Source organism: Oncorhynchus keta, chromosome 7, assembly GCF_023373465.1.
Source record: "Oncorhynchus keta strain PuntledgeMale-10-30-2019 chromosome 7, Oket_V2, whole genome shotgun sequence".
Classification (NCBI taxonomy): Eukaryota; Metazoa; Chordata; class Actinopteri; order Salmoniformes; family Salmonidae; genus Oncorhynchus; species Oncorhynchus keta.
This window is the reverse complement of record NC_068427.1, coordinates 5,311,852-5,339,371: the sequence shown is the minus strand read 5'-3', so window position 1 is coordinate 5,339,371 and position 27,520 is coordinate 5,311,852. Positions and strand designations below refer to the sequence as shown.

The window sequence follows — 27,520 nt, the reverse complement described above, 5'->3', positions numbered from 1 at the left end:
TGAATCCTCTCATCCAAGGTGATTTGAGAAGGAGGCACTGCTTTTTTAAGAAATGCTTTTCAGATTTAGCCCTGGACTGGATTTTCTATCAGAGTGGACCTGAGAGCACTGATTGACTGAGTCATAGACTTCAGTACTTATACAACTACTGTTGTCAACCAATAAGAGTCAAGCTACTGTTTGGATGCACAGTAGGATACTTAAACATATGATTCGAAATGTCTCACAGCTGAAAAAAGTATATAAACCACTATGTAAGGTACTGTGTTTTATTTCAAAGCTGTCAGTAAAGAATCATGTCCTTACTTGTTCTGTATTCCAGATGACAATCCAATGTGCACCCCGACGGCGAGAGACAGCTACGAGAGGCTGTCACTGGCTGGACAAGGTCTACCACCTGGCTTCCCTTCACCATTCCTGTTCCCAGACGGCCTGTCATCTATTGAGAATCTCCTCACTAACATACAGGTACAGTAGGTCTAACCAATCGAGGTGCTCCTCACTAACATACACTTACAGTACCAGTCACAAGTTTGGACAGAGCTACTCATTTTAGGGTTTTTCTTCATTTTTACTATTTTCTTACTTTGTAGAATAATAGTGAAGACATGAAAATGATGAAATAACACACATGGAATTATGTAGTAACCCAAAAAGTGTTAAACAAATAAAAATATATGTTATATTCTTCAAAATGGCACCAGACCGGATGGCTGCTGTTTTACGGGCTCCTAACCAACTGCCATTTTGTTTATTTTTTCGCATTGTTTTTCACTCATTTTGTACATAATATTGCAGCCACCGTCTCTTATGACACGGAACCCAAACCGGCTGCGCGGGTGCGCCATCGTGCATAAATATATATTTGTCCCCCCACACCAAACGCGATCACGACACGCAGGTTCAAATATCTAAACAAACTCTGGACCAATTATATTAATTTGGGGACAGGTTGAAAAGCATTAAATATTTATGGCAATTTAGCTAGTTAGCTTGCACTTGCTAGCTAATTTGTCCTATTTAGCTAGCTTGCTGTTGCTAGCTAATTTGTCCAGGGATATAAACATTGAGTTGTTATTTTACTTGAAATGCACAAGGTCCTCTACTCGACAATGAATCCACACATAAAATGGTCAAACAAATTGTTTCTAGTCATCTCTCCTCCTTCCAGGCTTTTTCTTCTCTATACAGGAAGGCCTTAGCAATACTATACTGGTAGGCCTTAGCAATACTCTACAGCTAAGCCTTAGCAATAGTTTACAGGTAGATCGTAGCAATACTATACAAGTATGTCTTAGTAATACTCTACAGGTATGCCTTAGCAATGCTATACAGGTAGGCCTTAGCAATGCTATACAAGTATGTCTTAGTAATACTCTGCAGGTATGCCTTAGCAATGCTATACTGGTAGGCCTTAGCAATACTATACTGGTAGGCCTTAGCAATACTATACAAGTATGTCTTAGTAATACTCTACAGGTAGGCCTTAGCAATACTATACTGGTAGGCCTTAGCAATACGATACAAGTAGACCTTAGAAATAGAATAGAATAGCTAATACACAGGTAGATCTTACAAATAGCAAAAGAGTAAAGAAAACTTTGGTTTGTATAGCCGTTTATCTTAAGTACCATTTAGGCTGCAATCGTAAAGACCAGGGTCTGTATTCACGAAGCATCTCAGTATGAGAGTAATAGGATTTCATGTTACACAATACATGTATGTTTAGTTCGATAAAGTTCATATTTATATAAAAAAATCTCAGTGTTCATTGGCGTGTTATGTTCAGTAGTTCCAAAAACATCCGGTGATTTTGCAGAGAGCCACATCAATTTACAGAAATACTCATAATAAATGTTGATGAAAATACAAGTGTTATACATGGAACTTTAGATACACTTCTCCTTAATGCAACTGCTGTGTCAGATTTCAAAAAAGCTTTATGGAAAAAGCAAACCATGCAATAATCTGAGTACGGCGCTCAGAGCCCAAACAAGCCAAAAAGATATCCGCCATATTGTGCAGTCAACAAAAGCCAGAAATAACATTATAAATATTCACTTACTTTTGAATAAGACTTTTGGTAAGTGTTCTATGGAATCATGCAGTACTGGCGTGATTGTGTTCTTTGTTCTTTTTTCTTTCTATTGAAAATGCTTTTGTCTGGTTGAAATATTATCGATTATTTAGACAATTGACAACCTGAGGATTAATTATAAACATCATTTGACATGTTTCGACGGACTTTACCGGTACTATTAGGATGTATTCATCTGCATGTTTTCACCGCCTTTGAGCCAGTGGATTATTGAAATAAACGTGCCAACAAAACTGAGTTTTTGGGATATTTTTTTCATTTTTTTTAACTATGAAAAACTATTTAACTATTTAAATCACTTAGTTATAAGTGATTTAAATTGACTGATTTTCTTATGAACTGTAAAATCTTTGAAATTGTCGCATGTTGCGTTCATATTTTTGATCAGTGTATATCAGAGTGTAATGATGTGGATACAGCACTCCCTTGCTCGCTGCTCTGATACCCCGATACCACAGACATCAGAGTCCTCCACGGTTATCCCTTTGGTCTGTGCATTAATTAGAAAACAACACGCGTACATACACAACTCCAACACTAAAGTAAGTAATCTCTGATAATGATCTCGGCATTTAATATTTATATACAAATCAACAAAATGGAACCGAGCAGATAATTGAGATAAAGCAGCTATGTATGTCTAAATTGGGGTCATGGGAACCAACAATTAGTCAACTATAGGCCACTGCATTTGGTGTAATTACATGTAGATGGAGAGTAAACAGTTGTGGAAACAGACACTGCACAGAATGGAGACTATAATCATAAGTATTCCAACAGTAGTAGTAGCATGGCTGTAAAAGCCTGAGAGATTTTTATATCTCAGTTGGTATCATTAATAGATAGTTAGCCAATTTCAAGGCTCATAACAAAGGGTCCGAATACTCCTATAATAAGTTATTTCTGTTTTTTATTAGATTTTTTTAAACTGTTTTTAGTTTGTCATTATGGGCTATTGTGTGTAGATTGATGAGAGGAAAAAATATTTGAATCCATTTTAGAATAGGGCTGTAACGTAAAACAAAATGTGGAAAAAGTCTGAGCTCTGTAGATGAAAAGATGATAGAACAGGCGTTAACAAGATAAAGATGATACTTCGCTATCCGTCCACCTGTATTTCATAACTATGACCAAGAGGGGTCAGACAAACCTCAATCACTCCATCTCGCACACTTGACACATTTTTTAAAATTAACTCAATTGATACTATGAAGAATTACAATGATAACACATACATAAAACGTACTGTAACTGATAAAACATAACTATCCCTCATTCAAGCAGTTTATTTTACCTTTACATGCTCTGTATTTGTGTGTGCGTGTGTGCGTGTGTGTGTGCGTGTGTGTGTGCGTGTGTGTGTGTGTGTGTGTGTGTGTGTGCATGCACTTGTGAGTGTATTTGTACTAACTGGTGTGTGTGTGTTTTGTATGTGTGTGTGCAGGGCCTGCTGAAGGTGGCAATTGACAACGCGCGGACCCAGGAGAAGCAGGTGCAGCTGGAGAAGACGGAGCTGAAGATGGAGCTGTTCAGGGAAAGAGAGCTCAGGGAGACCCTGGAGAAACAGCTCGCTATCGAACAGAAGAACAGAGGTAGGTGTGTGTATGTGTGTTTGCACACAAAATAACAGAGGTACTGACAACCACCTGGCAGAGAGAGTGTGAGAGATAGAGATGGAGATGGAAGAGAGGGGGAAAAGAGAGAGAGTGAGAGTTTGTGTATGTGAGAGAGAGACTCAGAGTCTCTGTGTGTGGGTCACATAGCAGTGCAGTCTACTAGCTGCTGCTCACAAGAACAACAATTACACGACACCAGGGATATTCAACCAGGGTCCACGGCGGTACTGCAGGGGGTCCGTAAAAATATATAACAAAATTAGAATAATACTAAAATGAGTTTTCTTTACAGTGCTTTCATGAATATTGCAAGCAAAAACAGAATAAACACATTTCGAATGAAATATATAGAGTAGAAAATAGAATATTTTTATTTCTCAACTCGTAATATTACACTCATTGGAGCCAATTACACTCACTGAAGTCAAATGATGAAAACATCAGTAGTCTAAACATCATTATAAGCACCAAGTGGCCTTGATAAATAGTGAAACTGTGCACAAAAGCAATAAGGGCATTATAATGAATAGAAATGTCAATATGACAGCAGTCAAAAATAGTCAATTATTGTCAGCTCGTGCTTATATCGTGTACTTCACGCAATGGCATAAGTTGGATTTAATTTAGCTGTTATCCCACAATTTTCGTAACTTTCACTTGCTTGATACATTTTGACATACCTTTTTTTGTTGTTGTGTGTTTTGGAACAGTGTCTTGAGGCATGACCCAACTGTTTCAGCTTCAGATCACAGACAGATGGCCTGACATTCTCCTGTAGAACTATCTGATACAGAGCACAATTCATGTGTCCTTCTATTAAGGCAAGTTGTCAGGTAATCTGTCTGTGAGCTGAAGCTGAAGGTCAGCAAGACAATGATCCAAAACACACAATCAAGTCGAAATAAAAATGGCTAAATAGCAACACATTTGAAGTTTTGGAATGACCTAAACCCGATTGAGATGTTGTAGCAGGACCTGAAATTAGATGTTCATGTCTGAAAACCCACAAATTTCACTAAGTTAAATGTTCTGCATGGAAGAGTGAGCCAACATTCCTCCATAGCGATGTGAGACTGATCAACAACTACAGGAAGCGTTTGGTTGGAGTCATTGTAGCTAAAAGGTGGACTGATCAACAACTACAGGAAGTGGTTGGTTGGAGTCATTGCAGCTAAAAGTGGCAGAACCCGTTATTGAGTGTAAGGGGGTAATTCCTTTTTCACACATGGGCATTGGGTGTTGCATAACTTTGTTTACTAAATAAATGTGACCCGATTCAGGAAACTTCACAGAAGCCATTTGAATGTAATTATTATTTTTTTAAATCAAAATTCAAACTTTCGTCTGCCTTAATAACAAACGTGTGTGCCATCTGTAAATACGCATTAAAATGTTTAAATTATGAGCCTTGTTGGTTAAGCTACAGAAAAAGTTAGCAACCTTCCCACGAGACATGATTGGCTGAGATAATGAGTGGGCTGGACATGCCAAGAGAGGAGTTCGGATTGATTGGTCTGCCATATTGAAAGCTTCTGTCTATTTGAGCTCGTCAGTCTGGGTTGGTAATCCTGTTGAACACGGCTTTTTTTATGTATTGTCACGCCCTGACCTTAGCGACTATACGAAGAATTAGCTCAACGACGGAAGCACGAGAGGCAGCCCCAAAAAAATGTTTTGGGGTGGCACACGGGGAGATTGGCGGAGGTAGGGTTTACACCTAAGCAAACTCCCTGTGCTTACCGTGGGGAGTGTGTGACTGGTCAGGCACCGTGTTATGCGGTGATGCGCACTGTGTCTCCAGTGAGCATTCACAGGTCGGTGCGCTCTGTGCCAGTGAGTTTACAAGTTGATCAACTTTCAAAGCAGAATTACTTTCCCATTTTTCCTCAAATGCAGTGCATGATATACCATTTTGTAGATCTGGGTCTCTACTTTTATCCAATGTAAAAAACACCTTTTCACATTTTTCTACATAAGACCGAATCCAGGTGGTGAGTCACAAATAAAATAAGTGTGTAATTGTTATGTTATTTTTTCACTCAGGTTTCCTTTATTTAATAGTAAGTATTGGTTGTAGATCTGATAACATTCGGTATCAAAAATATGCAAAAGTATAGAAAATTGGAAAGGCTGCAAATAGTTTTTCACGGCATTGCACCATTTTAAGATTATAACTAGAATGGATCAATACAATAGAATGGTCCGCCCTTTACTTCATTGACTACTGCTGATTACATAATTATGCATCGTTCTCTTCCCCTCGCTCATCAACTCACCCATACTCGCCTTTCTCCCCATCATACTTTACTTCATTTATTTCATCCATTGTTATATGTGTGAAATTAGTTTCGGTATAGTTTAGGTTCAGTTTCGAGGACTGTAATTTCATCTGTCTGAAGGAAGGAGTAGAGCAGGTCCTACTGTTGGGAGGAGGAGCAACGAGGGAAAACCATTAAAACCTCCTAAAACTGGTTTTAACTCCAGTTCTGTTTGTGATATTACGATTCTAACACCGACAGTGCGTTAAATAGACTTATTTAGGGTAAGTCAAGGTCGGAGGGGGTAGCTAAATAAATAAATAAAAATCATGAGCAGTCAAAATTACTTCTTTAGCGGTTCTAGTGTTAACCAGCTAAACAGCTGCTCTTAGCAAAAATATGTTTGGAGGTACCTTTTTAGCTCATTATAATGTGGGTAGGTCAAAATAGTGAAAAACTAACTACCAAATTTATTAATTTTAAAATGTTGATTACTTCTCATCGCCATTATCATTCAGCTGATGATAAGACAAGACGTGAGATTGTTGGGGGTCTAATGCAATCCCTGTGCAAGTAAAGGTTGAAGACTCCTGCACTACACAATATGCACACAGCACAGTACATGAACCTACTCACAGAATCTAAATGAAAATACATTGTTTGAGTCCTAAATGGCACCATATGTAGTGCACTACTTTTGACTGGGTCCATAGGGTACCATTTTAGACACAGCCCTTGAAATTCAATTGAGTGCATGTTTCAGAGCTTATTAAAACAGTTTAACACACATATCTAAATAATGAACAGGGTCATACTGTACATACATAAAAAAACAACTGCTGTATGTTTCTGTCACTGCTTCCAATGAACGAACCACTTAGTACCGTTCCCCACAACAGCGAGAGATCAGATGATTATGGATCCATATTGAATTATAGAAATGAATGATTAATCGTCATTCTAAGCATTAGTGACACAAATAGAACTTAAGTTAACACGTTTGTGTTTTATCAAGCTCTGCAAACAGTTTAATCAAGTACTTTATTATTTAATGAGCCAATTTCATAAAAACAAGCTTAGAAATTAGCTCATTTTCTTTAAGTTCCCTCCGGCAGTTGGCTGATTTGAGTTCAACATAGTTTGCTAATTCAGGCAGTCTTATTTCCAGCAATCAAATCAAATTGTACTTATCACATGCTCCGAATACAACAGGTGTAGTAGACCTTACCGTGGAACATGCTTACTCACAAGTCCTTAACAAACATTGCAGATCAAGAAATAGAGTTAATAAAATATCTACTAAATAAATGTAAAAAAAACAATCAATAGGTAACACAATACATTTACATAACAATAACGAGGCTATATACAGGGGGCACCGGTACTGAGTATATGTGCGGGTGTACAGGTTAGTCGAGGGCATTTGTAAAGTGACTATGCATAGGTAATAAACAGCGAGTAGTAGCAGTGTGAAAACAAAGGGGGGTTCAATGTAAATAGTCCGTGTGGCCATTTGATTAGTTTAGTTGTTGAGCAGTCTTATGGCTCGGGGGTAGAAGCTGTTAAGGAGACTTTTGCATGCGGTAGCAGAGAGAACAGTGTTTGACTTGGGTGACTGGAGTCTTTGACAATTTTTGGGCTTTCCTCTGACACCTCCTTGTATATATGTCCTGGGTGTCAGGAAGCTTGGACCTAGTGATGTACAGGTCCATACACACTACCATCTATAGCACCTTCTGGTAAAGTGCCAAGCACTTGCCATACCAGGCAGCAATGCAACCGGTCAGGATGCTCTCGATGGTGCAGCTGTAGAACTTTTTGAGGATCTGGGAACCCATACCAAATCTCTTTACTCTCTTGAGGGGAAAAGGTGTTGTCGTGCCCTCTTCACAACTGTCTTGGTTTGTTTGGCATGATACTTTGTTGGTGATGTGGACACCAAGGAACTTGAAACTCTCGACCTGCTCCACTTCAGCCCTGTCGATGTTAATTGGGATGGGGGTCTGTTCGGCCCTCCTTTTCCTATAGTCCATGATCAGTTCCTTTGTCTTGCTCACAGTGAGAGAGAGGTTATTGACCTGGCCCACACTGCCATGTCTCTGACCTCCTATACGCTATCTCATCTATCTCATCATTGTCGGTGATCTGGCTTACCACTATTGTGTCGTCAGCAAACTTAATGATTGTGCTGGAGTCGTGCTTGGCCACACAGTCGTGGGCGAACAGGGAGTACAGGAGGGCACTAAGCACGCACCCCTGAGGGGCCCCAGTGTTGAAGATCAGTGTTGTTGTTTCCTACCCTTACCGCCTGGGGGTGGCCCGTCAGGAATTTCAGGATCCAGTTGCAGAGGGAGGTGTTTAGTCCCAGGGCGCTATGGTGTTGAACACTGAGCTATAGGAAATGAACAGCATACTCACATAGGTGTTCCTTTTGTCCAGGTGGGAAACGGCAGTGTGGAGTGCGATTGAGATTGCGTCATCTGTGGATCTGTTAGGGCGGTATGTGAATTGGAGTGAGTCTTGGGTTTCTGGCATGATGGTGTTGATGTGAGCCATAACCAGCCTTTCAAAGCACTTCATGGCTACCGACGTGAGTGCTATGGGGTGGTAATAATTTAGCCAGGTTACCTTAGTGTTCTTTTGCACTATGGTGGTCTGTTTAGGTATGACTTGGCCAGGGAGAGGTTGAAAATGTCAGTGAAGACACTTGCCAGTTGTTCCGCGCATGCTTTGAGTACATGTTCTGGTAATTTGTCTAGCCCAGTGGCTTTGTGAATGTTGACCTGTAAAAAGTTCTTGCTCACATCGGCTACGTAGTTCGTGATCATACAGTAGTCCGGAACAGCTGGTGCTCTCATGCATGCTACAGTGTTGCTTGCCTAGAAGCGAGCATGAAAGGCATTTAGCTCGTCTGGTAGCCTCGCGTCACTGGGCAGCTCGCGGCTGCGTTTCCCTTTGTAGTCCATAATAGTTTTCAAGCCCTGCCACATCAGACGAGTGTCAGAGCCGGTGTAATAGGATTCAATCTTAGTCCAGTATTGACGCTTTTCCTGGGTGATGGTTCGTCTGAGGGCATAGCAGGATTTATTTTAAGCGTCCGGATTAGTGTCCCACTCCTTGAAAGTGGAAGCTCTAGCCTTTAGCTATGCGAGGATGTTGCCTGTAATCCGTGGCTTTTGGTTGGGGAATGTACGTACAGTCACTGTGGGGACGATGTCATCGTTGCACTTATTGATGAAGCCAGTGACTGATGTGGTGTACTTCTCAATGCCATCAGACGAACCCCATAACATTTTCCAGTCTGTGCTAGCAAAATAGTCCTGTAGCTTAGCATCTGCTTCATCTGACCACTTTTTTATTGGCCGGGTCACTGGTGCTTGCTGCTTTAATTTTTGATGTAAACTGGAATCAGGTGGATAGAATTATGGTCAGATTTGCCAAATGGAGGGCGAGGGAGAGCTTTGTACATGTCTCTGTGTGGAGTTAAGGTGGTCTAGAGTTTTTTTCCTGCTTGCACATCTTGCACATTCAACATGGTGGTTGAAATTTGGTAAAGCAGATTTAAGTTTCCCTGCATTAAAGTCCCCGGGCACTAGGAGCACCGCCTCTGGGTGAGCATTTTCCTGTTTGCTTATGGCGGCATACAGCTCATTCAATGCTGTCTTAGTGCCAGCATCAGTCTGTGGTGGTATGTAGACAGCTACGAGAAATACAGATGAAAACTCTCTAGGTAGATAGTGTGGTCTACAGCTTATCATGAGATACTCCACCTCAGCCGAGCAAAACGTCAAGACTTCCTTAGATATGTTGCACCAGCTGTTGTTTACAAATATACATAGACCGCCACCCCTTGTCTTACCAGAGGCTGCTGTTCTATCCTGCCAACACAGTGTATAACCTGCCAGCTGTATGTTATTTATGTCGTCGTTCAGCCACGACTCGGTGAAACATAATATATTACCGTTTTTAATGTCCCGTTGGTCGTTTAATCTTGCTCGTAGGTCATCGATTATATTTTCCAATGATTCCACGTTGGCCAATACAACAGATGGCAGTGGGGGTTTACTTGCTCACCTACGAATTCTCAGAAGGTAGCCGACATCCACCTCCTTTTTTCCCGTCTTCTCTTCACGCTAATGACGGGGATTTGGGCCTGTTCCTGGGAAAGCAGTATATCCTTCACATCGGACTCGTTAAAGGAAGTTCGTGGTGAGTAATCACTGTTCTGATGTCCAGAAGTTATTTTTGGTCATAAGAGACGGTAGCAGCAACATTATGTACAAAATAAGCTAAAAAATAAGTTACAAACAACGCAAACAAACAAAATAACACAGTTGGTTAGGAGCATGTAAACTGTCAGCCATCCTCTCCGACAACTTCTAATTGCAGGAAATTAACTTTTGAACAAAAAAAAATCTCTCCGCCGTCAGGTGGGGGGCCCCCAACAAATCTCGCTTAAGGCCCACAAAAGGCTTGAGCCGGCCCTAATATGTTTATCTTGTCTCTCACCACACTTGCCACTTGCCAAGTCATTGTAAATAACCATTTATTCCTAATTGATATGCTTAGATAGAAAATGATTAAATAAAATGTATTTGATACATTTATCCTCTTCTCTCTTTTCCCTCAGCAATAATCCAGAAGCGTTTGAAGAAGGAGAAGAAGGCTAAGAGGAAACTGCAGGAGGCTCTGGAGTATGAGTCCAAGCGGAGGGAGCAAGCCGAACACTGCATCAAACAGCCGTCACCCTCAGAGAGCCTGCGCTCAGTCAATGGTTAGGGTTGTTTTTAATTCTCTGTTTCACTCTACTTTCATGTTGTCAAGGCTCAGGAGAAGACCCAGACACAGACAGTTTTGAAGTAACCAAAGTTTATTACAAAAACAGGGGGCAGGCAAACGACAGGTCAAGGGCTTTCAGAGGTCTGTAGTCCAAAGTAGAGTCCGAAAGGTACAGAACGGCAGGCAGGCACAGGGCAGGCAGACTTCAGTAATCCAGGGTGATGTGACAAGGTACAGAACACGGTTCTTGTGATCCGTCCACACAATGAACGGATGTTCCGCCCACTCCAACGTCTCCACTCCTCCAACGCCATCTTCACCGCGAGAAGCTCACGACTTCCCAAATCGTAACAGAAGCCAGGGTGCTGCAGCCCCGGATAAAGTGCCGATAAAAGTTGGCAAGTCCCAGGAAATCTTGCAGCTGCACTCTGGACATAGGCTGGGGTCAATCCACCACCACTCAACACCTTCCCGGGATCCATCTGTACATTCCCTGCAGCGATGATGTAACCAAGGAAGGGGATGGTGGAGCGATGCAATTTGCATTTCTCAGCTTTCACGAAAAGCTGATTCTCCAGAAGGTGCTGGAGGACCTGTCGGACGTGGAGCACGTGTTCTTAGGCTGAGTGGGAGAAAATAAGGACGTCGTCAACGTAGACGAAGACGAACTGGTTCAACATGTCGCAGAGAATGTCATTGACCAGGTCCTGGAACACAGCTGGGGCATTGGAAAGGCCAAATGGCATGACCAGATACTCGTTGTGACTGCTGGCTATGTTGAAGGCAGTCTTCCACTTGTCCCCCTCCCATTATCCGCACCAGGTGGTAGGCATCCGCAGGTCCACCTTGGAGATAACGGTGGCCCACTGGAGCGGCTCGAAGGCCGAGGCGATGAGTGGTAGCGGTTCTTCACCGTGATGTCATTGAGGCCCCGGTAATCGATGCACCGGTGCAGGATTTAGTCCTTGTTCTTCACAAAGAGAACCCTGCGCCTGCGGGTGAGGCGAAATAACGGATACACCCTGCAGCTAGGGAGTCCTCGATGTAGGTCTCCATAGCCTTGGTCTCCGGACTGGACAGAGAGTACAGTCGTCCCCGGGGCAGTGTGGTGCCTGGGAGAAGGTCGATTCCGAAATCATAGGATCGGTGCGGAGGAAGTGAAGTGACCCGGGCCTTACAGATAACCTCCCAGAGGTCCTGGTACTCAGCGGGAATGGCGAAGATGTCCTGGGGCAGGTTATGCTGACTTCAGGCAATGGGCATGGCAGTACAGTCAATAAGAGGATTGTGTCGCTGGAGCCAAGAGAATCCCAATACCACGGGAACCTGAGGAGACTTAATTTAAAAATATATATTTCACCTTTATTTAACTAGTCAAGTCAGTTAAGAACAAATTCTTATTTACAATGACGGCCTACCGGGGAACAGTGGGTTAACTGCCTTGTTCAGCGGCAGAACAACAGATTTTTTTACCGTCCAGAAACCTTTCGGTTACTGGCCCAACACTCTAACCACTAGGCTACATGCCACCCCAATAATTAGCATGAATTGGATAGCCTCGCTGTGGTTACCCTGACACTCGTAGGTTGATAGGAGTGGTATTGTGGGTGACCCAGCCTATAGAGCGCACATCCAGCGCTCTAACATCCATGGGAATTGAGAGGGGCTGAGTGGGGATGCCCAGCTCGGACACCAGGGTAGCGTCCATAAAACTCTCATCGGCCCCAGAGTCGATGTGTCCCCGGAGAGATTTTGACTGGTTCCCCCACAGCAGGATGGCATGGAAAGGGTGTGAGTAAGGGGAGAGTAAATGTTCTCCGTATGGCCCACCAGACTACTTGCCCCCTACTGGTGAGCCGGGTCTTTTACTGGACATGAGGACACGAAATGAACAGTAGTGCCGGAATACAGGCAACTCTTCGTGTGAAGCCGGTGTAGACATTCAGCTGGGGACAGCCTATCTCTGCCTAGTTGCATTGGCTGAGGAAGAGGTCATTCGGCAGACTTCGGAGACATGCAACGGAGACGTTGGGACTTCCGGGAGGCAATGTGGAATCCTTGGGCGGGCGAGTGGAATCAAACCCCCTCTCCTTCCTGCATTCCCGTAGCCGCCCATCGATGGTCAATGGTCAAGGATGGTCAAGGCAATGAGCGAGTCGAGATCCGTCGGTAGTTCCCGGGCTGCTAGTTTGTCCATGACCTCCTCCGATATTCTTTGCAGGAACGTGTCGAACAGCAATTCCGGTTTCCAGACACTCTCGGATGCCAACAAACGGAAAAGGTCTGTCACACTACAGGAGTCTTGCCAAGGCTGGTGTAACTTCCGGGCAGCCACTCTCCCGGACAATTGAGTATCAAAAACCTTCTTCACCTCCGCCACAAACTTTTCCAGACTGAAGCATATGGCCGACTGCTGTTCCCAAACGGCCATAGCCCAGGCAAGAGCACTCCAGGACATCAGCGTGATGAAGTACACTATCTTCGAGAGGTCCAAGGGGAAGGAGGAGGGCTGTAGCTCAAGAAACGCTCAACAGGTTCCTGACTCTCCAGCGAAGCGGGGCTCTCGGGAAGCCGGGTGGCCAGGGAGGCCGCGCTGCTAACAGCCAGGTTACTGAGGAGATGGGAGGTTACCGTTGTGGTGGGCTGCCTGACAAACAACCAGCAGAATTGCTCCAGCAAAGTGTCCAACGCGCCACGGTCTGGAACCCATCCATAAGACCACGAAGCAACTCTTGGTGGCTCCTTGGGAGGAAACGGCGTTGCAGAGGTGTTCCAAGTCTGTTGGGTTCGTCATGGCCAGTTCAGAGTGGTGTGACAAGGTACAGAACAACAGACAGGGCAGGTAGTAGAATGGTCAAAAAACAGAAAATCTAGAAAATAGGAACTAGAGACAGAAGGGAGCACAGGTGAAAACGTTGGTATGCTTGATGAAACAAAACTAACTGGCAACAGACAAACAGAGAACACAAGTATAAATATACTGGGGATAATGTGGAAGATGGGTGACACCTGGAGTGGGGTAGAGACAAGCACAAAGACAGGTGAAACAGATCAGGGTGTGGCATATTTATATGCTTTCTGTTTTTCACTGTTTGCAGCAAAGAAATATGCTTCTTGGGGGATCATAGAGTATTGTACTGTCCTGTCCTGTACTGTGCTCTACTGCTCCTATTTTCTTCTTTCCTTTGTTTTGAGTGCTAGCTAAAGACAATAGATCGCAGTTACACTCAATCACAGTGTTGTGCTAATAACTCATAGTGTTATAGGTTATTCTCTTTACATATAACATAAGTTATATCAAGCTAAATCATGATTCAGCAATCTGACTGATCATTCAATGTCTTATTATATTTTCCACTTACAGGAAATTTAGTTTTTAAGTGAAAGCTTTTAGTGTGGCTGGTCCATCTGAAGGGTGTTTAAAGTGGAACAGACAGCATTTGAACTACTTTGCAGATATGAAACTAACAGACAATCATAATATCAGTCAAAAATATCATACAGTAAGGCATTGTTGGCAGAATATATGGATTCAGTTCATTGCATGATTAATATAATTAACCAATACATTTCTTGTAGTTATATTGCTATCATGTTGTAAATCACAGCTGGTCTGGCACATTGTTTGCTGCCTCCACCCATTCGGGATGCACTGTTTCAGTTTAAATGACTCAATATTTTGAACTTAAACAGATGACTAAGGCTGGAAATGTCAATACAATCAAACTAGCAAGGGCAATGATCACAAGTCAGTCATAACGTTGTTAATAGGTCAGTGCACATGTCAGACACAAGGCCCGCTGGGCCGCATAGGACACACAAGCGAATATAAATAAGTCAACAGTTAAGTCATCTACTTTATGAAATTACAGCCTGATGTGCACACATTGGTGAATTAAACTGAAATTGCATTGCATTTGAGCAGTAGCCTAGGCTGGCTACTCAACTACAATACATTTTGAACGCACCATACATCAATGCTGCGTTCAACCGCACTGGTGATCTAGGCAGTGCTCCCACTCCCCCCCCAAAAGAAATCTCTCTTTTGTTAATATAAATGTTAAAATTCTATATACAGCATCTTTATGCGTTTGGACAATTCATGGACACTGCAGTAAATAAAACCTAATAACAACATCTGTCTTGTCCAGGACCGGACTCTACACATGTCAGTGCGCCATAGCCAATCAGAGCTACAGTAGGTCTATATGCAAATTAGCCATTTGTCACATGGGCCATCATTCACTTTGAACTGGACTGTGTGATTACAGGCAGTAGCAACAGCAGAACTTTAGATCATCAGAACACATTCACCAAAAGCAACCAAATACACCTGAATGGGTTTCTGCAAATATTATAACACCACGGAGGTGCTCTTACATTGTGAATCTTCACAGTCCTATTGACCAAACAACCATGAAAATGCAGGCTCTCTCTCCCTCAGTTGCATATGCACATCAGCAACAAAACGATCAACAACTAATGCTAGCCAGAGCGAGATGAGAGAAAATATAATACGGGAACATTAGATTAACCCTCTAAACCTTTTTCAGCTATTTGGCCATCAACATTGCACTGATAAACAATGGAGAATAGTAGTCGGATGCTTTCCCACTCTATATTTCTATATAATCTTGACAAATGCCATTCCCAAACATTTGATGAATATATGAAAATGGGAAAATTACCATGTCTAAGTGCTCGCTTGTCAGAAAATGTAAAAAAATGTAAAAAAAATAAAAAAGGTTTCATATTATTCCTGGGGGTGTATATGAACATATTTTAATAAGGTTTCATGTTGCTAAAACACTGTCAGTTCCACTTTAACAGCGGTTGTGTTCTATCCTTCTGCTGTCCCAGACTCACTGACCCCAGAGATGGAGAGTGACCGCAGCACTGGAAGAACAGATGCTGAGAGGGCAATACAAGGTACATGAACCTGATATCTCGCTCTCTCTCCTCTCTCCTCTCTCTCTGAGCATTAGTGTTAACTCTGCCTGCTGTTGAAGTGTACAGCTTGCCATCTGGGCCACAGCACTGGGGGGGGGACATTAATCACTTATTTGTTTGCCTTGTGGGGTCTTGGATATGAAGTGGAGGGTGGTGATAACCTCTGAAGACTGCATCCCAGTCTGTTTGTTTGCCTTGTGGGGTCTTGGATATGAAGTGGAGGGTGGTGATAACCTCTGAAGACTGCATCCCAAATTACACTTATTTCCTATGTAGTGTATGCCCCATCTATTGCACTGCTTTTGACCAGGGCAGAGAACAGTTTCCCATTTACAATGGTGCCCTGAGGACAAAAATTAAGCAACAACAAAAATATAAAACAATGCAAGAGAGCTATAAATACATGACATCAGGTTATTACAACAAGTTAGAATAATCAATTGAAACAGTTGCACACTTCAGTAAACTCAATCATTTGTTTTGTGAGGTATAACTGCGGTGCATTAAAACTAAAGGCAGATAGTGGAGACAAGTGGGACCTGAAGAGTTAACCAACCCTGCGAACGGGTTTGGTGTCTCATATTCTTATATTTCAACAGGGAAGTGAGGTATGTTGTAGGCTTGTGGAGCAGAGCTTTGTAAACAAGAGGGGAGTAATGAAGTGATCTACGGGATTTTAGTGCGGTCCAGCCGACCTTCTGATACAGGATGCAGTGATGAGTATTAAAACTATCACCTGTCATAAAGGGAAGGGGGCTATGGTAGATGGCCTCCGAAGGTTTATGAGTAGTAGAATCTGCATTCTGTTAAATGGTGTCACCATAGTCACCATACTATCTGCTTCTTGGTGTTCATTTCTAAAAAAATATTTTTAAAAAGCCCACTTTAAATCTTAACTTTTTAACTAGCTCATCAGAATGTTTTTTAAACGTTAGATCTTTATCAATCCAAATTTTTATAGGCAGGAACCCGCTCGCGAGAGAACCCTCCAATGACTGAATGTGTAGCCCATCTGAGACATTTTTTCAGTGAATTAGAGAACAACATATATTTAGTTTTGCCAGTATTAAGTACACGTTTTAAATCAATAAGTACTTTCTGTAATGTACCAAAATCAGATTGCAGCTCTAACATAGCTTGGTCAGTCGGTGCGATGACTTCCATAACCATATCATCTGCATACAGATTAATATTACAGCATTTAATACATAGACCAATATTATTTATATAAATAGTAACGAGATAGTAACGAGACCATGTCCCAAAATCAACCCGTGTCACATGCATGTAGTTCCACATCTTCAATAACGTGAAACCTTCACACAAAAACAGGTAAACAGAAACTGAACGTGACGCAACCGTGACGCACACAAACACACACAGAAAATAAATAATTACCCACAAAAACAGGTGGGAAAAGGCTGCCTAAGTATGATTCCCAATCAGAGGCAACGATAGACAGCTGTCTCTGATTGGGAACCATACCCGGCCAACAAGGAAACAGACAAACTAGAATGCCCACCCAAATCACACCCTGACCGAACCAAATAGAGAAATAAAAAGTATCTCTAAGGTCAGGGCGTGACACCCTGTGGTACACCTTTTATAATATTGAGTAAACTAGACTTGACACAATCAGAAAACACAGGTTGTGTCCTGTTGGTCAAGTAGTTCTTAAACCATTTGCAAGACTCCCTATCCATTCCCATTTCAGACAGTTCTTTAATGAGTAGGGAATGGTCAACGGTGTCAAGTGCCTTAGAAAGGTCTATAGATAAGACAGCATAGGATCTATGCAATTTAACACATGTAAAACAAGCATAGTGGCTGAATCTGTGCTATGTCCAGATATAAAACCAGAATGATGCATGTTTAGAACAGAGTGAGAAGTTAAAACCATATTGATGCATGTTTAGAATAGAGTGAGAAGTTAAAACCAGATTGGTGCATATTTAGAACAGAGTGAGAAGTTAAAACCAGATTGATGCATGTTTAGAATAGAGTGAGAAGTTAAAACCAGATTGGTGCATGTTTAGAATAAAGTGAGAAATTAAAACCAGATTGATGCATGTTTAGAATAGAGTGAGAAGTTAAAAAAGTCTCAGCTGGGAGTTGATCAGGGATTATAATACCTTGGTTGGGCAAAATAACTAGGAGATTGTAGGGAATATGGTGCAATTTGGGGTCACAACACCTCTCACTTCTTTATTAGTATCATTACGTCTTCCTCTAATAATCCCCAACAATATCTCTCCCACCCTTCCTTCCCACCTCTTCCTAACATCACCACTTTATCACTGACAGAGGTCTCAATTTCCCTTGGAAAATAGGAAGATTACACAGTAAATCAATATGATACCAGGAACTAGACAAAAGCTTCAGGGGACCATGACACAATATCCTGAGAACGTCCTAAAAATTTGCTCAGGACGTCCCCGGGACAAACCCGGGAACTACATTAAACATCCAGGGAAAAATGACAGAATGTCCCAAGAACGTTCAGGGGACCTTCAGGGGACCATGACACGTACCTGGCACGTACCTAAAATGTATGTCCTTGATAACGTCCTAAAAGCGTCCTGACATGGTCCTCAGTGACATCCTGGGAACTTACAGGGAACTCGACAAATGTCCCTCAGAGAACGTTTCCTTGGGACCATCACACAATGTCCTAAGGACTAGTAAATGTATGTCCTAAAAAGGTCCAGACATTGGTCCTTAGTGATGTCCTGGTAACTTACAGGGAACTAGACAAGGTTTCTCAGAGAACGTTTCCTTGGTACCATCCCTCAACGTTCTTAGATCTTTTCAAGAACGTCAATAGTATAACTTCACGCCGAAACCCTTAAAGGACCTAATGGGAACGTTAGGACGTCCCGTTTGCTGGGAAGTCTTACTTTTTTTTTTTTTTACCATAAATGGTCGCCAATGGCAGTATTCTGACCTAATAAACCACACATTGTTTATTAAAGATATACATTTTTGATGTGTAGATGAGGCATCAAAATTACTCTTGAAGTATTTGCAGAATTTGGAAGGGAAACGGTGTGGTTTATTAGGTCAGAAAGTTGCCTTTGACAGCCATTTATGGTAAAAAGTCAGATAAATGATTTTAATAGAATTTCACAGCTTTCTTACCACAGACGTTTTGCTACCATTGAAACACAATGTTGCATTTTTTGCCACATTTCCATAAATATTTTCTACAAACTTCAAATTTACAATATTCATAATCAGAGCCTTATTAGCCTTTCTGAGGGGTAAATCAAATGCTTGGGTCTCACAGGGATAAAAAATTATATTTTTGTCAAATAAGAAATAATAAGCGAACAAATTGAGAATTTGTACCGTAAGGAGGGAGGATTCTTGCTTAATGAAATGCCATTCAGTCAGTGGAGAGATGCGAAAATGGCGGCTGTCCCAAAAAAGGAAAACCAAATGTCAGAATTTGACTAAAAATATTCACTTTTGGATAGAGAATATTTATAGCCCCCCATGTGATGCTAAATTAGTATATTTAGCAGCCTTAATTTGAAATGAGAAGAATTAAGATTGACATTGAAGAGCTCTTTATATTTGAATTGTTAAATGGATTGTTCGCTTTTCAAACTTCCTTATTATATTACAGTACAATTTTCTTTGTATGTGATCAATGAAATAGTCATTGCCATGTACCAACTATTGCCATGGTAGATTGACAGTGTCATAGACAATAAACATACATGTTTTCTCTAATGTTACAACTTGGCAAAGTAGCAGATGCCTTTCTGACTGTAGATATGAAGCATAATTTCTTCTGCTCACAATGCCAGTGATCATGGCCTTAAAGAATAGACATAGGAGAAGGTTGAGTTAACATGGAACAATGTGTGCTTTTGTTCAATTAGAGAAGCATTTGTCTGCCACCCATGTCTCCTCTGCTCTCCCCTCCTCTGCCAACAGCCTAGTAAACCGTAATTACCCTCAAATGGCAAAAAATGATGTTGATAAATTACACAAGCAAAGAAAACGCGTGAAAAACACCCAAGTCTATCACACGCATAAAAGCCAAGAGAAATGCATGTTATATTTTCAACACACAGCTCAGGCTAGGGCGAGAGAGAGCGAGAAAACAAATTAACGAGAGCATAATTTTTAAGGTAACTAATTATTTCTATTTGTCTTTTGTCACACTTCTCTAATTCTGCGATATTAACACAGTCTGTGTTTATTAATTGCTTTTGCAGTGCTTTTGAATCGGTTCCAAGAGGCAGTTCTGGCCGTTGTAGCAGCTACCAGACAGCCATGCTACTGGGACTGCAGCTCTCGCCTGAATATCTTCCCCAGTATCTCTTCTCTGGTTCCAACCTGTTTGCCCTTCGATGTGTTGGGCAAGTTAACATGACCCTGCGCCGAGAGATATAGTTCTTTGTTGCGAGATTAAACATCAAAACAGTTAATGTAAAATAAAAATTAAATGAATGAATGTCACTGAAGCAAAATAAATGAAAAAAGCCCTGTAATTGTCTTCATAAAATATTTGCATGAGCCACATTTGCATAATGTAAATGTATTAATTAATCTTTCAAAAGGAATTTTATGCTGAGAGAAGCATAAAAAGCATTGTTTTATTCAGCATCTAATGAAATATTTATCCCCTTTAATGAACTTTTCATCTTGATTTCATTATACAAATGTCTAAAGTTTTTACATATTTTAATGAGTCTTTCATCAATATTTCTCACTCAAAAATGGAAATCAGTATGTTTCAACATTTGCACTAATATTGCAAACTGGAGGCGGTGTAAGTTGATTAAAACAGAACAAACATGCAAGCAGTTCCACCAATTTGTTTGCCCAAATTGAAAATGGTGTCTACAATTTCCGAGAGAACCTTAAGTCAAAAATACATTTCTTAATTCTCTCCTGATCATTTTATTTTCCCTGAGCAATGTGATGTTTTGCACACTACTATGCCTGATGCGTTACTTCACAACTTATCAAAAGTGATAATCAGCCACGCTTTCACCTCCCCATACCATTCACACAATTCCCTACAAACAGCTGTGACAGTGAAGCCGATCAGACAGAAAGGCAGAGAAAGGTGGCATAGCATTTCATCCACCATGGATGTGTCTACTCTCCTCCCCATCCAACCCCCTCCAACCACCACCTTCCTCTCTTGCCTTTATTTTTAGCCCTTTGCATTTACACTGTAATGGCTTTTACACATAACTCTGCAGTGTTGCTTGAATAGAGGCGGCCAGAGTGCAATACCTTGGAGACCCACGGCAGGTTCGGATAATTAGCCCCTGTGTTTGTCTTTCCACTCCACCTCCCCACAACAAGCCTTTGTTCTTTTTCCACCCAGCTTCTCATACACATACATACAGCACAGTGATGCATCGACGACAGAAGGCTAGGGATTTAGGTACACGGTGCAGTGATGGATGCTCTCCTATCATAAAGTGTTGTATCATTGGTTGTGAGATTTAGGATATTAGTGAGTGAGAACATGTACTCATCAAAATGTTTATGGAGGAAGGTTTCATCATATTATATTGCATTTTCCATATAGAATTGAGAGGCTCCTCTGATTCATATATGGCTCAAAATATTGCCATGGGTGCCATGGGCCTTAAGAGGCCAAAGGTTAAATGGTCCAATAGTGAGATTACAGAAGATCAATGAATGTGAGTCTCTTCAAAGCCTATAACAAACGTACAATTTTCTACTAGATGTCGCTCTGTCTCGGACCTCACATTGTGTCATATCTGACTGCCAGGCAGCAACACATCGCTCTTCTCAAGCTGTCGCTGCTTTAAGTCTCTCGGTGTGCTTTTCTAAATTTAATTATTTAGGTTCACTGCCAGAGAGAAGAAAGGGCTGCTTAAGGCACAGTAATGCAGCGCAGAGGAAATACGGGGGTAATAAATGTCAAACATGCTCCTGAGCTGCGCCTAACAGATGCTTTTACCGGCCCCGCGTCAGAGGCAGCTCCGCTCGCTCAGGCGTACCACTCAGAGACGAGTGTTCTTTGAAAATGGACAAAGCTCGTTAGGTTGCAGGTGTCTAGAGATAGCATCAGAGAAGAATGGCTCTGCCTTTTTCAATAAACACTTTTTATTGAATATCCGAAACATACAATATACTTGCAGTGAAGCCACTCAACAACTACATCATACCAGTCATCCAACAGACTCCCATTCAGAGTGACACACAGAAGTGTCATGACGTTGGCCTGGGGGGTAGGTTTATGACTGTCATAAATACCGCTTCCCCCCTTTTTCTTCTCTCTACCCTACTGAGGTTACATTTGCAAAACCCTTGGTTAACATAGAGATTCTGGGAATATCAGAAGGTGGGGGGAAATTAACTGTATTCTGGCTATCCGATCAATTGAACATATGCGGTGGTACTTAATGGATATGATGTCAGTTCGGTTGTCATCTGAGACATTCTCATCAATGATAAGATGACATCAACTCTACAGTGGAAAGTCTACATATCAGAGTTATCGGATGCACATGGAATTGTTGTTCAATTTAATTGTTTGAATATGAAATTATTCGTGATGGGATGAAATGTGATTTTAGCTTCTAAAATGTGAGATTTGGGTTTTCATAAGATAGGGCTCTGCTCAATCAGTGGCCCGCCCATGTGAAGGGACATGGGCTATTAAACTTTTCTTATTTTTTTTATATATATATTTTCATTTTATTTTACCCCTTTTTCTCCCCAATTTTGTGGTATCCAATTGTTTAGTAGCTACTATCTTGTCTCGTCGCTACAACTCCTGTACGGGCTCGGGAGAGACGAAGGTTGAAAGTCATGCGTCCTCCGATACACAACCCAACCAAGCCGCACTGCTTATTTAACACAGCGCCTTCCAACCCGGAAGCTAGGCGCACCAATGTGTTGGAGGAAACACTGTGCACCTGGCAACCTTGGTTAGCGCGCATTGCGCCCAGCCCGCCACAGGAGACGCTGGTGCGCAATGAGACAAGGATTTCCCTACCGGCCAAACCCTTCCTAACCCGGGCGACGCTAGGCCGATTGTGCGTCGCCCCACGGACCTCCCGGTCGCGGCCGGTTACGACAGAGCCTGGACGCGAACCTAGAGTCTCTGCTGGCACAGCTGGCGCTGCAGTACAGCCCCCTTAACCACTGCGCCAGCTATAAAACTTTTCAAACACGCACTCCTCTCCCTTTCTATATAAGCCCTTGATGACAATATAACCTCCTGTTCCGAGGATGTGAGGATGACGGTCCTATGTCAGAATGGTTCAGATAATAACTACAGAACCAAGCCAACATCAGCGTGAGCTTTGGTTACGAATGGTATGAACTTTGAAATCTTATTCACTACAGAAGTGATACCTCCTAGCCGTTGAGTTAGCAACAGCAGATGCAACAAGGGTTAGGAAGGAACATCCCGTCTATCACCCATCGACGTTACTACAATGTATTCAATTGACAACCAGAGACATTCTTCAAAGGACTCGGTTGGGCAACACGGCCTTCCATCTACCACCAACCTACCGAAGCGCAGCTCAGAGTAAATATTCATTGCATTTTCTTTTTCCAAATGGGCGGTAATTTAGAATGCATAAGATACTATATTTACGATAGCACAGCTTCGGCCTTTCTTCCTCAGTCTTCCCGCTCCTTCACTCAAACCCAGCCCCTTTTCTTTCTGTAACAAGCTGTCATATCTGTTCCGCCCGCTAGGGACATTTTCCTTTATGACATAATTTGTAATAAAGTTATGATTTAATTATGTGTATGTGTAATTCTGTGTGATTAGTTAGGTATTTAGTAAATAAATGATTAAACCCAATTTTGTATTGCTGATTCAAATTGTTAGCCAGGGTTCGTGCAAACAAACCAAGAATTTACAACTTTCAGATGAGACTAATTTAAGATGACGATTAATATTGACTGCTATTGATGTAAAATTTAACTAGGTCTTTAAGATTCTTTCGTGGTACCCGACTCTCTAGTTAATTACATTTACATGATTAGCCCAATCAGGTAATATTAATTACTGAGAAATGATTTTCTAGAATAGCATGTCATTTCACTTAATCCGGCATAGCCAAAGACACGACAGAAGCATCCAGGGTCAATGCCCTGCTCAAGGGCACGTTGACGGATCTCCCACAAGGCCAAAAAACATGAACCTGAACCCTCCAAGATCCCCTACACAGTTCCCCAATAGCTGTCCCTCGACCCCCCAAAAAAAACAACTAAATCCAACCCTCCCCCCCAAAAAAAAAATGCACCAACAACCAAGAGAATGAATTAAAGAGAAAAAAAAACAAGAAAAACAGAACCAAGAGAATGAACTAAAGAGAAAAAAGTCAAGAAAAGTAGAACCAAGAGAATGAACTAAAGAGAAAAAAGTCAAGAAAAGTAGAACCAAGAGAATGAACGAAAGAGAAAAAAGACAAGAAAAGTAGAACCAAGAGAATGAACTAAAGAGAAAAAAGACATGAAAAACAGAACCAAGAGAATGAACTAAAGAGAAAAAAGACAAGAAAAACAGCAAACAACTATTTCTTTTTTAATAAACACAATTAAAATAAATGTCAAACAAAGGACATCAAGGACAACTAAAATTATAACAGCAATGCCAACTCTATATGTTTGTGTGCATGTCTGGCACTATTGCACATATGTGTGTGTTCTTGTACAGTATGTGTTTATTTGAATGAGAGTGTGTGTGTATATGCATGTGTACAAACACCTGCACTGCATCAGCCTCAGGCAAACCGGCATTAGTTGTAAAAACACTGCCCCTCAGTGTCACTCAAACATACTTTTTGTTATGTTTTATTTAGACTTTATTTTTACTTTTATCTTTGACTATCATTCTATCTCCCAAACATCAACACTCCCACTTGTCTCCAATTCCACATCCCAACCCTCAGCTTCTCTCAGCCCATCCCTCCTATCTCTGCTGGCCACCCTCTTCTGGTTTTTACGCAACACATATGTTTCAATAAACACTCCTTCCATACAGGAAGTGTCATGTGTAAAACTCTTCATGAGTGCAATATTATTTTCAAACAAGCGTGTCAGGTGAGATGTCTTTAACACATCTGACGTGCAATTGTCAGGTAGACAGCGTAGGATAGGGGCAGCTCCTTGTACGATTTGTCAGGTAGAAAGCGTAGGATATGGGCAGTTCCTTGTACGATTTGTCAGGTAGACAGCGTAGGATAGGGGCAGTTCCTTGTACGATTTGTCAGGTAGACAGCGTAGGATATGGGCAGTTCCTTGTACGATTTGTCAGGTAGACAGCGTAGGATAGGGGCAGTTCCTTGTACGATTTGTCAGGTAGACAGCGTAGGATAGGGGCAGTTCCTTGTACGATTTGTCAGGTAGAGAGCGTAGGATATGGGCAGTTCCTTGTACGATTTGTCAGGTAGACAGCGTAGGATATGGGCAGTTCCTTGTACGATTTGCCTTTTGTCTAAGATGAAATGTGTAGACCGTTGTATCGGCCTGGTTTTATTTCACTATTTCAATGCATGAGACAGACAAACACTGGCATAAGGAGTCTCTTCAACTGCTGCTGCTCGATTTCACAGTTTGATCCAACAGATGATGCAAATCACGCGTGCAACAATTATAGACTTGACTTTGTAGGATAAACAATATTAATATCTGTTGTTAAATCTACAGTTGTGAGTGATGATATGCTTGAGTAACTTAGAGCAAATAGGGACATTGGAAGAGTATTGGATAAAAGTAGGTCTATTCCATGTGTATTGGAAGTTCTCAGATCAGATTTTTTTTATGTTTTCAAGATTTTGTCAAATCGGAACACACCTCTTCAAACATCTCATGTAACATTATTATTCAGTTAGGTTATTGTGGAAAAGCATCACGCACGCTAGCAACCACACTGGTTGTGTTTTTGGCGACTCTCAGGACAAAGCTTAACCCCATATTTCAGCATGGCCAGTACGCTATTGGCTAATCCCTCTCTACTGTGTCCTTTCTTTCAGATGGAAGACTGTTCTTGAAAACCACAGTGATGTACTGATAAGAAGATGATGAGCTAAAGAAGAGAAACAATCTGACGGAGATTGTCAAGAGCCCAGGTGGATTTCGTAGCAGAAACAGGTCACACTGCGTGTACTGTAGCAGTTCAATGGAAGTGTGTTTGGCCAAACACCGGAAAAGGGTTGTGTCTGAATGTAGAAACTCTTTTTCTCACAGATATCAACATTACATAGTCGCTAAAGCAGGTTTTGATTCATTGAGGTTGGTTGTTTAAAAAAAATCAATAATTGCACAGTAAAAATGTACCAAGGGGTACACTGTTGGTAATATCGCAAAGAAATTCACAGCACTGAAGATTTTTTATACTGTATTTCAACCAGCGACAAAGCTTTGAACATGATCAGACTCAAGAGGTTGTGTTTTGTATTTCAAGTGTAATTCCGAGATGTAAACAAAATATATATAACGCTTGGAAAGAACCTCTGTGATTTTTATTTTTTATTTATCCGTATGTTGATCAAAAGAGACGACTGAGATTTGATTTGAATGTTTTCTAAATTAGAAGAAAATACAATAAAGTTTAATTTTTACCGTTGTTGTTATACCAGTACTGATGATAATGACACACTAACTCACTCTATCAAAAGCTGAGTTGATTAATATGGTATGTGTATATAAAGTTAAGAGGTGGTATTGTGTATGCAGTAGATCTATTAGGAAGACAATACCGACATTCATATGAATTTATAGTTTGTTTTTGTTTAATTTCTGAACCATCATTCTTTCAAATAGCTGCCATTTTGGTGAAAAAGCATGCAGGCATGTAAATGTTTGTCCTGGAATTATGATATTTAATAAATCCTATATTGTGCTGAACAAATACGTAGGGTTGATTCACTTAAGCCCAACTGATTTTGAAAATGTACTCGAACATTTTGCTTTTAAATAAATAACTTTGGCTGTCAATGGTAACCCTTTGCAGCAGTTAGTATCACTTTTTATTGAAACACTTGGGGCCACTTTCCCAGACACATAACCATAATCCATTTAAAATGATAATCATTTTTAGTCCAGGATAAGGTTTCATCTTTTGTTCCTAATGTGTGGCTGTTCATTTGTTACATGGACTGGTGATAATCGCATATTAACATTAGTTAATGAATCTCCTCATTTAAGCCAATTTATTCAGAAGTCAAATTAACAGTTTCATTCCAAAACACTATATGCAGTGACTTCTGAAATTATTCAGAACCCTTGACTTTTTCCTAGTATTTTTAGGTTATAGCTTTATTCTAAAATTATTTTTTTTTAAATTCCCCCTCATCAATCTACACACAATAACCCATAATGACAAAGCAACAATTTTTTTTTTTAATGTTTGCTTATTTAGTTATTTTTAAAAACACTGAAATATTACATTTGCATAAGTATTCAGACCCTTTACTCAGTACTTTGTTGAAGCACCTTTGGCAGCGATTAAAGCCTTGAGTCTTCTTTGGGTATGACTCCACAAGCTTGGCACACCTGTATTTGGGGAATGTTCCTCCCATTCTTCTCTGCAGATCCTCTCAAGCTCTGTCAGGTTGGATTGGGAGCGTTGGTGTACAACTATTTTCAGGTCTCTCCAGAGATGTTCGGTCGGGTTCATGTCCGGGCTCTGGCTGGGCCACTCAAGGCCATTCACAGACTTGTCTCAAAGCCACTCCTGCGTTGTCTTGGCTGTGTGCTTCGGGTCGTTGTCCTGTTGGAAGGTGAACCTTACATTTGGTCCTTCTGTAGCTCAGTTGGTAGAGCATGGCGCTTGTAACGCCAGGGTAGTGGGTTCG

At 41.3% G+C, this 27,520-nt stretch overlaps 1 protein-coding gene across 3 annotated transcripts in view; it reads left to right on the top strand.

Moving 5' to 3' along the window:
• Positions 1-26,282, top strand: part of LOC118385890 (dachshund homolog 1) — a 294,778-nt gene extending 268,496 nt beyond the window's left edge. Inside the window, exons 7-11 of one of the 3 annotated variants that reach the window (XM_035773102.2) lie at positions 323-468; positions 3,543-3,690; positions 10,603-10,746; positions 15,612-15,680; positions 25,697-26,282. In XM_035773102.2, the coding sequence (XP_035628995.1) occupies positions 323-468; positions 3,543-3,690; positions 10,603-10,746; positions 15,612-15,680; positions 25,697-25,734 (545 nt within the window). In that variant the 3' untranslated portion in view covers positions 25,735-26,282. Of the gene's footprint in view, positions 1-322; positions 469-3,542; positions 3,691-10,602; positions 10,747-15,611; positions 15,681-19,927; positions 20,211-25,696 lie in introns of those variants that run through there. The other 2 variants (XM_035773100.2, XM_035773101.2) reach the window with 2 other exon arrangements.
• The last annotated feature ends 1,238 nt before the right edge of the window (positions 26,283-27,520 follow it).